At 39.8% G+C, this 17,880-nt stretch overlaps 1 protein-coding gene across 2 annotated transcripts in view; it reads right to left on the bottom strand.

Moving 5' to 3' along the window:
- SSPN (sarcospan) overlaps nucleotides 1-13,406 on the bottom strand; it is a 38,054-nt gene extending 24,648 nt beyond the window's left edge. The window contains exon 1 of one of the 2 annotated variants that reach the window (XM_002823043.6): nucleotides 12,768-13,406. In XM_002823043.6, the coding sequence (XP_002823089.2) occupies nucleotides 12,768-13,046 (279 nt within the window). In that variant the 5' untranslated portion in view covers nucleotides 13,047-13,406. The remainder of the gene's footprint in view (nucleotides 1-12,767) is intronic. The other variant, XM_009247562.4, reaches the window with a different exon arrangement.
- Nucleotides 13,407-17,880: the final 4,474 nt, after the last annotated feature.

The raw sequence follows: 17,880 nt of genomic DNA, 5'->3' as shown, positions 1-17,880 counted from the left end.
AGAAAATGGTATAGAAAAATATTTTTATGGCCTTGGAGTAGGGAAAAATTTATTTAAACTATATCAAATCCATAAAAAAAGAACTGATAAATATAAATATATGAAGATCAAATCTTTTTTCGTAACAAAAACACCATAAATAAAAGATATGATACCAACCAGAAAAAGATATTTGTAGTACCTAAAACCACAAAGATTAAGTAACAAAAGTAACAAATCCTATAAATAAATAAGAAACCAACAACCCATAGAAAATATTTTTGAATAAATAAATTATAGAAAACAAAATAAAATGGCCAATCAACATAAAATACGTTCAACTCCAGTAGCAACCCCAAAATGCAAATTAAAACAAGATACCACTGCACACAAATAAGATAGGTAAAGAACTCTGATTTACCATTGGTGGAGGTGAGGTGTAAGTTAGTCCAATTTGGATTTGTGGTAGTGACTTGGCAATATCTAGTAATTTGACAATGCCTATATCTTATGACCCAACAATTTGACTTCTAGGAATATGCCTTAACAAGACTTTATGTGCACAGGGAGTCATAGACAAGAATATCCACTGTAACACCATAAATGCAAAATACAAAATCATTTTTGAAAACAAATTTTCTTCAACAGGAGAATGAATGAATTAACTGTTATATATCCCCCCCACACCACCACTTTTTTTTGAGACAGGGTCTTGCTCTGTTGCCCAGGCTGAAGTGCGGTGGTGCGATCATGGCTCACCACTGTCTCAACCTCGCAGGTTCAAATGATCCTCCCACCTCAGCCTCCTGAGTAGCTGGAACAACAGGCACCTGCCACCACACTCAGCTAATTTCTCTACAAAAAGTATTTTTTACAGAGACGGGGTTTTGTCATGTTGCCCAGGCTTGAACTCCTAGGCTCAAGCAATCCTCCCGCCTTGGCCTCCCAAAGTGCTGGGATTACAGGTGTGAGCCACTGTACCTGGCCAATGTTGTATATTCCTAACAGTGAAATTCAGTATAGCAAACATGAATGAATGGTATCTGTGTACTATTATAAATAAATCTCAAAAACGATGTTGAGCAGAAATGATATGATACCATCTGTATAAAAATTAAAATATGACATGTTGGTTATGGATATATACACATTTTCAAAGTATGAAAACAGGCTTATGCATAAAAAATACCAAATTCAGGATAGTACATATCTCTGGGGAAGATGGGAGAGGTAGGGGAATTTGATTAAGAAATGAAACACGGGAGACTTCAATACAATGCAATGTTTCCTTTCTTAAAAAATAATAAAAAAGCAATTATTACAAAATACTAAAATTTAGCAAAGCTAGGAATGGATAAGTGGGCATTTTATTATTTTCTATGTCATTATGCAATTGAAATGTTTATAATTTTAAAAATCATAGAATTGCACAGAATTACTGACATTTGTTCAAATTCACACAGAAATGAAAATTTTAAAATCATTACCAAATATTTTTTAGAAAATGATTCTACATTAGTAGAGCCAGAATTCTACCCTGACTCCAAAGCTGGAGCCATTCCTCAAATTTCAGACCCGTCTCCTTTCTTCTTCTGATCTTACCCTGAGGGTTCATCATGTTCTTCTCTGTGCTAGCACGGTACATTGTTTAAGGCACCAACTTGGCATTTTGTTTTTAAAACTAAGTTGCAGTTAGTTGTACCTGTGTTTCCTCACCCAGAGACTAAGCTCCTGGGGGCACCATACCTGGTATATGAAAATACAGAGGGAGAGTGGCTAGGGTGTGAGACGGTTCTGTTTCACCAGTAAGCACCCTTTTATAGGCTTCTACTCCTAACTAACTCTTGTGATGACTTACCAGAAACTAATCACCAAGTTCTATAAATACTTATTCTTGCAAAATAATCAATTTCCAAAGAATGTAAGAGAAGCAAAGATTGTGTTCCAGCCTTTCTCATGAATCAACAGGAGGGGCAGAATTGTTACAAACAGTATTTGTGGGAAGAAATAAACAACCTATAGTTTATTTGTTTCACTTGGGGATTTTTCAAGCCCTCAGAAGAGGGAAAGGAATCTTGCTGATGTGGATTGAGCCTACTCCACTGGTATAGTCATGGGCTGGATTTCATTACTTAGCCATAATTCAGTCAGTTCTCAAATTAGGTCCCATTCTAGAAATGACTGCAGAGATAATTCTACATTAGACTCCTGGGTTCATATATGTTGAATAGTACAATAAATATAAACATATTAAATAGCACGGTGCATAGAAATTGTACAGTAAATCAATATAAATTGAATTATGTAACATTGGAACGGGAGTGTAAATGAGAGAACCATTTTGTTCAACCTTTAAAAATATTATCAAGTGGCTTTTCTAATTGAGAGTACTTTATGAAAAACAGCATAAGGGAACATAAAGTAATATATATTATAATATTACTTCTCCTTTGAAAGTGTTTTGTCCTTTTCAACATGAGGAGGTCAGTGTCCCCAAGCAGCCTGCAGCCTCTCCTACGTTTCCCCTTGCCTCCCATGGCAACACGGGTTAGCCAGACACTGAGCTTTTTGTGATGTGTGTGTGAGGACAGAGAGAAGGGGAGCAAAGCTTCAGGGAGGTCTTGAGGTGGAAAAATTTGTGACGCACACGATTTGGTGACTGAAGAAGAATTCTTTCTTGAGGGTTCTATAACACAATAGTTACGGTCACCCTATGTGCACATGTACCCTAAAACCTAAAGTATAATAATAATAAATTTAAAAAACAAACAAAAAAATTCCTAGTTGGTCTCGAGCCCTTAATGCACACCAAAGCCCTTTAAGAGGCTTCTCAAACTACTTGTTCGTGGAAAGATTATGAGATGAAGCCAACCTGTGTGGGTTTGGTCCTTCTGTTTCAGAACCTGACTAGCAAAGAGCCTGGGAGAAGTACATAAACTTATTGAACATGTAACTCATAAACTAAAAGATTCAAATTCTGTACACAGAATTCCGTATGCAGTCATGAAGAAATCCCTTCTCATTTATGATCATATATTTGCCTTAGAAAGTCCGAGTTTGCCCTCTTCACTGCCTGGGTGCCCCACTGTCTTCCTGCAGTCCTCCTGCAACTTTCTCCGTGAGAGAAGAGCACCTCCACCCTCCAACAGAATTGATGAGGACCGAAATGCTGTTGCCCTTGTCTTAGAAAATGCCTCCTTCATAGCTTTCCTGGCATAGCTAAATGTGAGATGGGGCTAAGCCTGTGAGATCAGGCTAATGGCCTGATATGCATGCCATACGTGATACTTTAGAAGGAAGCCAGCCAAGGAAGTGTTTTTTTCCCCCACCTAGTAATAAAGCTAAAATTCTCTCCCTCGTCAAAGTCTAGTTAACACAGCAGCACCCCCCTCCCCCTTTTCTGGTCTCCTGTCATTATCTTCCATACAAGAGAGTTGGCTTGATAATAACATATCTTAAAGGGGTTTTTAATTGCTCCTTACAATGAATGCTGAATCTAACGCTTTAAAAACAACTGAGTGGGATGCCACTTAAAAGCGCATCCTCCAGGTTTCTCACCACCTCTCTCAGTACCACGGCACTCCCAGCCAGGGGAGAGTTGCTCATTTCTGCAAAGATTAGAAGCAGGTCCAACAGAACTTCTTCAGCAGAATCTGAGAATGCTCATTTGTGAACAAACTGTTTGCTTTCTAACCTCCCGTCACTTACTGGACCTTTGCCAGCCCCAGGAAACACTGTACTGAAACACTCACATTTATGAAATTCACAATTAGGAAGAGACTGTGGCTCTAGCAACATTAGATCAGAGAGCAACGACTTTAAATATGCTCAAAAATCAAACTCGAGAGCTTACAGCATCCCATCGTGGCCATGTCTTTTTGTTTTGGAACTGAGATTGGACCAATTGTTATGAAAGGCTGCATATTTTAGTCTTCCCTGGTCTTTCCCTCTTGGGTGGCTTGGGTTTGTGCAATACAATACTTAGTGAAGGAAAAGCAGAGCCCAGCCCAGGACTTCTTAGGTGAGTGAACAGAATCCAATCAGAAGCCCTTAAATGTGTGTCAAAGTGAAGATCTACCAAAGAGTGAAGGCACCTACTAAAGGCTATTACCTCATAAGGCTCAAAGAGGGGGTGGGGGGTGCCCACAGTATGCGATCACTACCCCCCACAGGACAGCAGGCTTGGTCAATGGCTGAACATATAAGCATTCCCCAACGGTACCACTCAGCCAGCCACCTTTGCATCAGAAGCCAAAGTATCCTTGAGCTACATCTTGACATCAGGATACTCCCTGGAACATAAAGAAATGCAGGAATTTACAGCATGGAGGTTCCTAAGCCTTAAAGAGTTAATGCAGCAAAGGAAATGCCTAAGTTAACCTTAGAATTGTATTCAGTAGCTAGATTTACTTGATTTTATTTTTACAGAAATTTGACAAAAGAAGCAATCTGTAAATGCAATGAAAACAACTTCCTCCATATGTCTCACTACCGGCATGAGCACGGAGCCGCGCCACCCCATCATACCTCTGTGTGTCAGATTACTGGCGCAGAATACCCATCGGAAACACTCAGACTTCTAGCTGTTCCAAGAAAGCCGTAGGGCTTTCAATAATAAGCGTAAAACGAGCTTAAGAATCACTGAGGTTGTTGTGCAAATGTATAACCCTCACCGGAAGTGCTATGGACTGAATTGTGTCCCCGTAAGTCATATGTTGAAGCTCTAACCTCAAAAGTAACTATATTTGGAGATAGGGCTTTTAGGAGGTAATTAAGATTAAATAAGATCCTAAGCATGGGGTCCTAATCCAACAGGATTGGAGGATTCATGAGAAGAGGAAGAGAAAGAGATCTCTTCTTCTCTTCACATGCATGAACTGAGAAAAGACCATGTGAGCACACAGCAAGAAGGCAGCCGCCTGCAAGCCAGGAAGAGAACCCTCCCCAGCCCCTGACCATGTTGACACCCTGATCTTGGACTTCCAGTCTCCAGAACTGTGAGAAAATGAATGTTTGCTGTTTAAGTCACCCAGTCTACAGTATTTTGTTATAGCAGCCTGAGCCGACTAAGACAGAAAGAAAAATGTATTTTAGTTAATGCCATATGTGTAGGTGTACACATATGAATTTTAAAATTAACCAGGGTGATGGAGTGAGCTGCTTCACTCAGGCATCTGACAGTTACTCTTGCCAAGTTTTATCTCAATACACAGAGATCTGAGACTGCATCCAAAGCATCTGAAAGAGGGTGTGCCTATGGAATAGGTTTTTATATAGCTTATGCTGTAAAGCCTGTTCCTAGCATCTATTTTTTTTAAAAGAAGTTCACTGTAAGCTTATGACCTCATCGTGATAAACCTAGACTTGAACATTTACAGCAAATAATAACTGGAAGGTTAAACTACGACATCATGAGGTCCCATCCAGCTCTGGATTTTGATGGACATTTTTTGACCAGTACTTCCTTAGTTTACCAGGATGGAAGACCTAAAAATGAACTGCATTTTGCAGTGAATTATACCTAATTAAAGTTTAATGACTAGATTACATTCCTGTCTGATATGGTTTGGTTCTGTGTCCCCACCCAAATCTCTCTTGAATTGTAATCCCCATGTGTTGAGGGGGAAACCTGTTGGAAGGTGGTTTGATCATGGGGGTGGTTCCCCCTATGCTCTTCTCATGAGAAGATGAGGTAGTGAGTTCTCATGAGATCTGATGGCTTATAAGTGGCAGTTTCCCCAGTGCTCTCTCTCCTGCAGCCCTGTAAGACATGATTTGCTTCTCCTTTGCCCTCTGCCATGATTGTAAGTTTCCTGAGTCCTCCTCAGCCATGTGGAATTGTGAGTCAATTAAACCTCCTTTCTTTATAAATTAGTCTCACGTAGTATCTTTATAGCAGCATGAGAACAGACTAATACACTATCCTACAGTAACATAGAAACATATATGCTGAACTCTTCAACATAACCTTATGTGTTTCCTTTTAATGTTATCATTAACCCTTCAGGCCACAATACAACCAAGTGGATCCAGTGAAAGACCATCCTTAATAGAAATGTCTCAGATACAGCTAAAGGCAAGAGCAAGTCTAGAAAACATTCATTTTCTCAGACAACACTGAAAGAGGGCATCATATTGGCAATCTATCTATTCAACTGTTAGACCAAACATTAGAGAAACCTATGCCATTGCTTTCTTCATAAAAGCTAAGGGTGGTAATATCAACATCTAGCATTCAGCCACATCAATCCTAATATGCCCTATTCTAGTTAGGAGAGTGCAAAATAAGTCAAATGACCTTCCTGAGTCCTGCCATTTTATAACATGAAATAAAAAATCTAAGTAATGTTAAGTTAATATGTTCTGAATTCTTCTAGAATCCAGAAGCCAAAATGGAGTAATAACACATTCCTTACTATTACCTCATAGTTGTCTTAAATGTCATAAATAAATTTGTCTGTGTTTGAATATACAACTACAGTCAGCCCTCTGTATCAATGGGTTCCATATCCATGAATTTAATCAACCACGGATCAAAAACATTTGGATAAAAAAGGATGGTTGCGTCTGTACTGAACATGTACAGACGTCTTCATGTCATTATTCCCTAAATAATATAGTGTGTCAACTGTTTACATAGTATTTATATAGTATTAGGTATTATAAGTAATCTAGAAATGATTTAAAGCATATGTAGGATGTGCATAAATTATATGCAAATACTACACCATTTTATAGCAGGGACTTGAGTATCTGTGAATTTTGGTATCAGCAGTCCCAGAACCAATCCCCTGCAGATACTAAGGGATGACTGTATATAGCTTAAAAATGGGCATATGCATGTTCAAACAGAAGCTCTGATAATGGCAAGTATGGAATAAATAGATTTCGGTTCAACATTTATTAATTATCCATTATGTGTCAGGGGATATATAGTGGCCCTGAGAATATTACTTAAAGTAAGAGAATAAATTATTTTATTTTTCATTTGATTATCCTAAAATTCTATGTACCAGTATTTCTATCAAAAAATTAAATCCAAAATGATGATTGACATCTCAAAAGCTTCCAGAGACTAACTTTCTGAGTTGAATATATCCACAATACAGGATTAAAGAAATATTAGAACCTGCCCCTTCTCCCCCTTATTTTTTTTTTTAAAAAAAGAAGATTTAGGGACAATTTCCTCATTATATAAGCACTCTCTTGGCCTTTGCACATCAGGCTTAGTAGAAGGCTGTAAGTAGAGGCAAAAACACATTTATCCTGCTGATTCTGAACATCTAATGATTTTGTTCAATCTCAACCTGTCTTATTCTTTATTCTATTACTGAAATTATTTCAGGAAACATTTTGCCAAATTCTTTTTTTTTTTTTTTCTGTTACGGGGTCTCACTCTGTTGCCCAGGCTGGAGTACAGTGGTGCAATCTCAGCTCACTGCAACCTCTGCCTCCCAGGCTGAAGTGATCCTCCCACCTCAGCCTCCCGAGTAGCTGGGACTACAGGTGGGTGCCACCACACCCAGCTATATTTTTGTATTTTTGGTAGAGATGGGATATTGCCACGTTGACCAGGCTGGTCTCAAAATCCTGAGCTCATGCAATCTGCCTGCCTTGGCCTCCCAAAATGCCAGGATTACAGGTGTAAGACACCATGCCCGGCCTCACCAAATTCTTGAATATTCCATTTTATTTCTAAATATATATATATATATATATATATATATATATAAATTAACTTCTTTTGCCAAAATAATTCAATTGCATTCCATTTTTATACTTACTATGAGAACTTCCTATGCCTATACAATAATTTTCCTGTCATTATTGTTCTATGTATTCAATGGAGATTGAGTTGGGCCATGTAATTATCTCTCCTCGGTTCCTAACAATCCTGTGGCAGTTGCCATAATAAAAATTATTTCCCAGGGATACCAGGGATGCAACATTATATTTTGGAAGCATATTAAAGTCCCAATATGAAGAATAATGTGTTACTATGCAGTGTACTCCTAAAAGTATAATTCCAGATTAAAATTTTCAAATGTCAATACAACTCTACAGAAAGTTAACACCACATTTAGCTTCCTGACTTGAGGGTTTATCCCACACCCTAATGCCAAACCTTTCTCTCTTCCAGTTACTTTTCATAACCATGATCAAACCATTTAGCTAAATTATTATCTTACTTTCCCTACTTATAAATTCTGGATAACAACTATATTTGTTCCTTATTTGCTATATGTCATATATCTGCTTGTGAGTTTCATGGTATATTCTGCTTTAAAATAAATAACCATCCAATTTTCCCTTCCATTAAGGCAAGACTTAAAATCAGTTTTTTAAAACCTGAATAAACCTGCAACTTGAATTTCTTAGGATAAGTTAACATATGAAAACTGTTACTGAAATTTTTGACATGACTTTTAATCATTACAGATTCGTGTGATGAGTTTTACGAATGACATTAAATAAAGGAAATATTCTTCCCTTTCTTTTAAGCCCTTGCCTTAAACTTTCCAATGTGATTAATGCAGTATTTATCTCAGGGTTTTTACTCCACTGAGTGGGGTATGGGAACAATGGAGGGAGAGTAGGGGAAGCTAAAAACACAATAAGGCAAAGAAATTCTCACTTTCCATGGGAATATTCCCTACAACGGCCAAGAGAATATCGAATACTAAACATATTCACTAGGGATGAGAAGCAAGAGTTTGCACTTAAATTGACTTCAGAGTAGAGATGCCAAAGCAAATAAATCACTGCAAGTGGAATACTTTGAAAGGTAAATGGATCTTAAAAATATTTGTGTACGTTAAATTTTCTAATCGGAAGTATTCATTACTGTCAGATATAATAAGGGCACATGTCCATCAGGATCTGGAGATCTCCTCCAGGTAGTTGATTCATTATTTTTAGGCCAATGCGTAGCACAGCAGACACCCTCCACAGATGTTACTGAATGAAGAAGGGAAAACCAAAGGTTAAGCATGCAGTGCATTACCTAAACTAAAACTGTATTCATTTGAGTGAGAAGTAAAATCCCCAAAGTCCTTAGATTACTTCAATCCTTACACATTTTTCATCAATAAGAATTCCAGAAAAATGAGCAAACTTGAATTCCCATCTGACTTAGCTACTAAAGCCATTAACAGAATAAAATGCAGAACACACTTCTCTGTCCTAGGATCCCCTGTACCCAGCCAAGTGCATCCTCAAAAGTTGCTATTTCATTTTGTTTTGTCATTGCGGTATGACTTACAACCCTCAAACCATCTATAAAGAATTATAATACATGAACAGCAATTTTACAGCTTACATAGTCTCCATAGTGACTCCATTCTGGGTTTTTTCCCCCCTTACAGGAATCTTTTGTAATCAAAGTAAAAAGACTTCAATCATCTTTTGATTGGGGATTGGAGTCACATTTATGGATAGATAAGAAATGACCTATTTGTTTTCCTAAAATTCCACTGGACATAAATTTCTGATCATAGATCACCAAGGGCCTCTTTAGTCTGTAACCACACCTTGAATATTCATCAAGTCACCCAGGCATTGGCCAAAGAGAAGTCACCTAAGTGGATTTACCCATATATCCAGGTTCTGTTAAGGAAATGGCAATCCCCAAATTCCAAGTTAATGGGATAGTGGCCCCTGTAAAATGAAGTGATGACCACATGAGAAGAGGCAAACAGAATAAAGGCAAACAGAAGAATGAAGCATGGAAAGTTGTAGACGGCGTGGGTGCCTCACTCAGCTTGGCTTCAGCCTATATCCCGGAGCCAGTGTGACTCAGCCTCAGCCCCAGGGATGGGCCTGGATTGCTTTGGTTTGGTGGGGCTCCCGAACAGGGAAAACTGATATAACCCGGCAGGATATACCAGCCCTGAATCACTGCATATCCCAAAGGAAAAATGACCTTGGGGAGGCCACTCTCCTCCAAGTTCATTTTTATAGACCTCCAGAAAGATTCAGAAAGTACTGGACAAATCAAATACCACTGTGATTGCTAACTAGTAACTTGGCTGAGAACAGAGAAAGGTGAGACAGCAAAACTGATATTTTCTTCAGGGTTCAAACTAGTCTTGGAAATGTAGCGAGTCAAAAATGATAGTTTTGCAAGTCTAGAGATGAAATAAAGCCACCTTTCCTCTGAAGAGTGACACTGCCGGTGACTGCTTCCCAAGCAGCTAATAAGTAAAGCTAACTCATTGAATCATGCCATTTGTTGGCACTATTTTAAGTGCTTTACATGTATTAATTTATTTCATCCTCAGGGCAACCCGAAAAGGTAGGAATTATTATCATTCTGATTTTGTTAGTAAAGAAATGGAAACCTAGAGAAGTTAAGTAACTTGTCCAAAGTTATTCGGCACACAAGTTAGCACACAAGTTATTTGGCACACAAGTTAGGTGTGGCAGCGCACACCTGTAATTCCAGCTACTTAGGAGGCTGAGGCACGAGAACCTCTTGAACCTAGGAGGGGGAGGTTGCAGTGAGCCAAAATCGTGCCACTGCATTCCAGCCTGGGCGACAGAGCAAGTCTCTATCTCCAAAAACCCCCCCAAAACCCAAAGTTATTCGGCACACAGTGGCTGAGCTGGTGCTCAGCACCAGGTGTGGTGTGTACACATCTGCACTTTGCCATCTGCCTCGCTGTCTTTTCCCTTCCCTGAAAGCTTGGAAGAGTGCCCTGTGACCAACCACAGACAGAGTGGTGAGGACAAGCAGAGCATGGTGTCTGTGTGAGACAGTGACACATTGCCCAAATTCTGGCTCTGCTAGGATGAGGGTTGTTCCTGGCCTGGCTCCTCAGAGACCCTCCTCACTAGTCTCAGAACATCTCTACTAGCTGCTCTCCTCTACATAGTTTCTCAGTTGAAAGAAAATCTAAGATGACAGATTTCATCAGGGCTATGTACTGAGAGCAAACTTCAAATGAATCCTAGATGATAAAAAAGAAAACCAGAAAGAGCAGAGACCTGGCTGTATATAATGCCCTTTGTGCAACACCCAGGGAGCTTCCAGGGCAATTAGGAACATCATCTCCCACCGGAGCTTTAGTTCATAAAATTTCTGGGTTGCACGGTTTGTATGTTCATGCCTTAAACCTTAAAATAAGTTTTTTCTCCATCTAATTTGCCTCTTTGGTGCTGAGATTTTTGAAGCTGCAATAAAGGAAGGATGGGGAACACATTCACAAATGATATTCAAAAACATTGAATGAAAGAGCTTCATTCTTTGTTTGTTTTAATTCCCCTGGCATTAAAGGACAGACATTTTTTCCTCCTGGGTATGTGGATAGTCATTGAGGTGCCTGAAATACACAGTATATCTTACTGAAAAGCTATTTTTAAAATCACTTGATTTAGAAAACTCCAATCATGATAATTTCATGGGAATTCTTAGTACAAAAATTAAAGTTTTAAATTACTATGCAAAAATTTGTGTATTCAAATAATCTTAATTAGGAAATACCTCCATCGATGCATATATATCAGGTCTCTCTAATGTCTGTCCCTGATACAAAATTATTTTGAGGGATGTTTTGTGAGTTATAGTTCCTGTGGTCAGTAATAGCAGTAAGGATGCAATATGAGATGAGGAGTCAAAAATGTCATTTCTAGTCTCTCCTGATTCAACCACATTCAATCTCTGGGCTTCAGAATGTCATCTAACTTCTCTTAGCCTATTTCCTCACATCCAAAAGGAATAACAGTTCCCACTTCAGAGTGTTGTTTTGTGGCTCAAATGAAATAATGCATGTGAAAGAGTTTAATAAGCTACAAGACACTGTAATATAACATAATATTAAAGTTACAAACCAAATGTGGTGGCAGCGTGGTTCAATGAGGAAAATGCAGATATAGTCTAGCATAAAAAGGAATCAGCATGGCTGAATGCTTTACCCACTCATGGCCCTGGGTGAGTCTGGCCTGGGTTCCCTCATTTGAGAAATGAGAATGATTAAAACGATCCCATCAGGATGATGTGGGGATTAGAGATAATACATGTCAGGCCTCTAGCAGGGCGGGCACGCAGTAGGTATTCAGTAAGTGGCACCGGTTTTACATTAAAGAATTCATTTAATCAAGCCAAGTATGCTACATGTTTCAACACTCACAACAGCTGAGTACTGTTCTACTTAGAACAGTACATCCATCGGTGGAGTCCCAAATATACTTCTGCCATGGCCAGCGCTATGGGTTTATCCCACTTTAGACTCCAGTGGATTAAGGCTGTGCTTGCTGTATTCGCATTTCCTGCCTTAGCCCATCATTTCATGAAACTTACTAATGGAGCCTCAGTATAAAATATAAAATGAATGCTACTCGATGTGGCAACTCCAAGTACAGGCTTTCTCCTCTCCTGCTTTTACTAGATGAACTTAATTCACTTTTTGCCACTTGTTTAAGGACAGGGGTGGGGTCTGGGTAATAGGATAAGGAAAAAGCCCGAATGAATCCGCTGTTGTTACTGAGGCTGTTCAGTCTGACCAAAATAAGCAGCTTTTGAAATGAACTCCCCAGCTCCAGAGCGTCAGAGTCAGGCCCCGTGGAGGCGCTGGGAGCGGCAAGCAGGAGAGGGGCAGGAGCCCTATAGCGTCCAGCCCTGCCCCGCCCGGGAAAACCCAGTGCCCCACGCCTCAGTCGCCAAGCAGAGCGCGAGTTAGAAGAGTGAACCCGGGGAAGGGCACATGCAGCTGGGTTAGTCTCAACTCGACCATGCGACTTCGCATTCCTGTTTGGCAAACGCGCTTAGGCAAAACAGACTCGATGCTTACAATGATCCCAGCCCAAAATGGAGTATCCCTGACTAGCAGGGAGGAGCTGATGCTCGCCATGAGGAAGCCCACCACGGTCACGGCGATGCCCAGGGCCAGCTGCAGCAGGGCGAGCAGCAGCGGGAACCGGCAGCCGCAGCAGGTCCGGGGCTCCTCCTCCCCGCACTCCTTGGGGGCCCCCGTGCCCTTCTTCGGCTCCATGTCGTCGGGCCCAGCGGCGTCCGCGGCCGGCGGGCCCCCCTGCCTCTGCTGGCCGCGGGGCTGCTTGTTCTTGCCCATGGCGCTGCGAGGCTGGGTGGGTGGGTGGGTGGGTGCGTGTGCGGCGCCCTGGGCCCTGGAGGGCGGCGCACGGCTGGCTCGGCCTGCCCTGGTATTCGAATTATGGAGGCTGAACAAATATGGAAAACATTTGGAGCCGACTCACCGAGCCTCCAAAGGCCACGGGGAGCCCGCAGCAGAGGGGGATTCGAGGGGGGTCGCCAACTGCCAACGCGCCGGGACGCAGCGCCTGCCGGGCCCCGGGCAGGGTTTGCAGGTCGCCCGCGGGAACCGGCGCGGGTCCCTTGGCCGCCTGAGCCTCTGCACTTTAGACAGGCTGCGAGTGCGCGCGTGTGGGAGTGCGGAGTGTCTGTTTTCCTCACTCAAAACTCCAGGATTGTTTTGGTTTTGCTTTCTGTGAGGTGCAATGCAAGGTGATGAATGTTGAAATCGTTTGAGCTTAATTAATACACAGTTTAATCCAAAATAGGCATTGCTGGGCTCTAAGCTGGGAAGTCATTTCCAGAAGTTAAATCGTTGTTACTTTCCTACAGAGGCACAGGCTCTTTTCCTCCTACTTTCTGTAATCCAGCTGACAAATGAATAAAGGCATTTTTCGCATTTAGGTGTTTTTGAATCTTTCTAAAGATATTGGACTAATTGTGAACTCTCTTTCACATATATTATTAATTATTATTATTATTTTACAAACAGGGGCTCACTGTGTTGCCCAGGCTGGAGTGCAGTGTCACCATCCTAGCTCACTGCAGCCTCAGACTCCTGGACTCAATAGCTTCTCTCTTCTCAGTATCCAAGTGGCTGGGACTACAAGCAATCACCACCACACCTGGCTAATTTTTTTATTTTTTCATAAAGATGGGATCTCATTATGTTGTCCAAACTGGTCTTGAACTCCTGGCTTCAAGGGATCCTGCTGCTTCAGCTTCCCAAAGTGCTGGGATTACAGGCGTGAGCCACCATGCACCTGGCCTCTCACATGTATTTGTTTTTAAAAGCTCTGTTGGCTGAGCGGGGTGGCTCACGCCTGTAATCCCAGCATTTTGGGAGGCCGAGGTGGGCGGATCACAAGGTCAGGAGTTCAAGACCAGCCTGGCCAACATGGTGAAACCCCATCTCCACTAAAAATACAAAAATTAGCCAGGCATGGTGGCACGCACCTATAGTCTCAGCTACTCGGGAGGCTGAGGCAGGAGAATCGCTTGAACCTGGGAGGCAGAGGTTGTAGTGAGCTGCAATCACGGCACTGCACTCCAGCCTGGGCGACAGAGCAAGACTCCTAGTTAGTCTTCACTCATCTCCACAACAGTGCTTAGGGGGATTGGACTGTCCATCTTAGAGATAGACACTTTTACTCAGTCAATATTTAAGAGTTATTTTTAAAGCACCTACAATGTGCTAGGATATAAAGATGTTCAAAATAGACTTGGTCCTGGCCCAGAGTCACAGAAGAAATCAATAAAACTGATTATTCTTATTCCCGCATACCTCTACTCAGTAGCACTTAAAGCAAATTTCAGCGAAACCACTAAAAAATGATCCCATCACTTTGGGGGTATTTATATCTCCTTTGGTATGGTCATTTTAACATTCAGAAAGCTATATTCAAAAGTAAGTGACGTTGCCAAGATGTTAGGATAAAGGCTACTCCTAGCTTGTTTGCTATCAGAAAATTTAAAGAAAGTCCAATTCCCTGCTGTTTGCTTTAGAATTAGAAACTAATCATCATCAGCCCTTTTTGTAAACTGCCAAGTCCCCACAAAAGTAACTTTGAAGTCAAAAAGTATGTACTTCACCCTTACTTATTTTATGAACTTCGGTGTTCTCCTTATGCCTTCCTTCTGGACCAGTGAGAAAAATAATGGTTCATGGAACAAATACATTTGCTTAGAAAACAGAATCTAAACTACACATCCCAGTTCCATGCAGAGGCAGTAGAAATAGCACTCACTCTTACCAGAAAAACAGAGTGGCTGAGGCAAGGTTATGGTCAACTTCGGGGCCATCACACCACAAGGGGTTTCTATTGTGAACAGACAAATAAAAACTGGCGTTATACCAGGATATCCACCTGACTTGGGCCTGACTGAGAAGAACCCAAATGACAAAACAACAAAATGCTTGGTTTTCCTATGTAAATGTGGTAAGTATTTATAGAAAGTCAATTGACTACCTGGAATCAAGTATGTATTGTTATTAACAATATAGCTACCTATTACTGAGTATTCTGTAACAAACACATGACAGGTGCTTTACATATTTTACTGTCACCCCTTATAACCACCTTATAATTATAGTTTCCACTTTTAAAGATGAAAAAATGTGAGTATCAGAATTATTAAGTAATGGATTAAAGTCACCAGCCTACTTATGAATGGGGGTAAGTGGAACCAGATGTGAACCCCAAAGCCAATGGTCTAGAGGATTAACTGTTTTATTAATTACTTCCCGTATGTATATTGCCTATAGGCAAACAAGTGGCTAGACTGTCTAAATTGTGATTTTAAACAATTCAATTATCATGGGTAGCATAGTTACATTACAGACTTAGACCTAAAGATGAGTACTTTACAAAAATATCTTGATTCATCACCATAATATATATTTAATGGTCAATGGAGACCATTATTCCTACTAGTACTAGTTTATAACTAGATACAAGCTCTAGTTGCTGACCATACTGCCAAACTGTCATGTAATTAAAAGTGAAATATTTTTAGGCTCTTCCTCAAAACCTTAAATTATATGTAAGTTTAAATAGTCAAACAAGATTGTAGGATACTGCTATACATTTGTCTTCTGAGTTTCAGACTATTGGCTTACAGTTGTAAAACAGTTGTACATATATACTTTTTAAAAAAGCTTACTTTTAATTGCCTCACTGAGACACGTTACAAATGAAAGCAATGTAAATGAACAACATCCCAGATGCACTAAAATTCTTCTAGTCTGATTACAACTGCAGACTACAATTTTCAGCCTTTGGTGGTCTAAGGAAATTCACACCTGCTCAGTTTCCCAACAGCATGGTTGAGTCTGTGTTTGAGGAGGCCTGGTCTTTGGTAATACCATGAGATGATAGTGAAGAGGATGTCATTTTCACTTAATTGATATTTGAAAGTAGAAACAAAGAAAAGTTACTGTCAAATAGTGATAGAGAGTAATCAAGGCTAAAATAGATAAGACTGTCATTAAGGATACAACAAAGAAAACTCTTCCTTTTACATCTCCTTTCCACTGAGAAAAAATCATCCTGTCTAGCTCATCACAGAGTTTAACAGAAATGAACTTTTTTTCAGTATTCATAAATTTTTCATATTCATAAATTATGATGTCACTATTTTATAGGTTAAGCAATAACTTCTTCAGATATTTATATTACCGGGAAAAAAGGCACAGTAGAAACAAAGTGTTTTCAGATACTCTTGGCTGCTTCCATAATTCAAAACTGACAAAGATTGTAAATTAGAAATTGCAGGACAGTAGTTAATATATGGTTTAGATTATTTGATCCTCTTGGGGGAGAAAACAAAATCAAGCCAGTATCTCTATCTTTGCAGTCTATCTCAAACTTAACATTATTTTGAAGTATTTATGCATCAGAAGTTCAGAACGGGGAAGATGATAACTCTTTAAAACTAGTATGATTAACTAAATGTCCTTAGGAAACCCAACTAGAAATAATCTTTAAACCAACATATTCTCAAACACATGATCTTACATTCCCCAAGAACAAAAAAGGATTTCAGAAAAAAATTATCACATTTCCAAGGTCTATATCAAGTCTTTTTCATATGTAACTAAATCTATCTAAAATGTTCAATTAGATTAAATTTAAAGAAGTATCAAATACTCTGCAGAAACAATTGGGAATTCATTTGTGATATGCAGGACTGCTGCCCCTATATGCCTTGCTGGCCTCCATACCTAAAATGACTCTAGGGATATTGCTGACCTCTGTGTGTGTGTTTGTGTGTGAGTGTGTGTGCAGAACAAATTAAAGCAACTCCTATTTTTTTTCATTTTCTTTATTTCTATGTCATTAATTCTAAATGTGTCTTTGGGCTCAATTTTTTTCTCAGCAGAAATGACCCATTTATAATTTCTGCTTGCAAGTTTGTATTTTCAAGTTAAATATCATATGGACAATGCAATCTTTATGGTCAACAAAGGGCTTATGACTTTCTCATTCTCTCTCTCTTTTCTTCCCTGGAGATGGGGTCTCACTATGTTGCACAGGCTGGACTCAAACCTGTGCTCAAACAATCCTCCCAGCTCAGCTTCCTGAGCAGCTAGGACTATAGGCACATGCCACCATACCTGGCTTAACTTTTTCATCCTCTGGAGGGCTACAGAAACGATAAATCTCAATCATTAAATCATGCATTTCCCCTATTTTTAAGGTGCTTTTTATAATACCAAATTTTTCTACATGTAATTTTGATTTTTCCACTGCATATGATACTGTAGAAATAACTAAATTTATTTTAATTGAGAAATACAGGAGAAGAATGGATAAACAAATTGTGGCATATCCATACAGTGGAATATCACTTGCTAATAAGAAAAGGGGTGAACTACTGATGCAGGCAATGACTTGGATAAATCTCATTAACAGTGTGCTGAGTGAAAGAAACCAGACACAAAATAATACGTACTGCATAATTCCATTTGTAAAAAATTTTAGAAGGCAAAATGAATCTATGGTAATTTAAAAAGTGATTGAGGTGGTGGGATGAGAGAATTGTCTCGGAAGGAGTAAGAGGTGACTTTCTGGGTGATGAAAGTAAGTCTTCTATATCTTAGGTGGTGATCATATGGGTGTTAGTTGTCAAAA

This window comes from Pongo abelii, chromosome 10 (assembly GCF_028885655.2).
Source record: "Pongo abelii isolate AG06213 chromosome 10, NHGRI_mPonAbe1-v2.0_pri, whole genome shotgun sequence".
NCBI lineage: Eukaryota > Metazoa > Chordata > Mammalia > Primates > Hominidae > Pongo > Pongo abelii.
The sequence above is the reverse complement of the archived record's forward strand: the minus strand, read 5'-3'. Positions and strand labels throughout refer to the sequence as shown.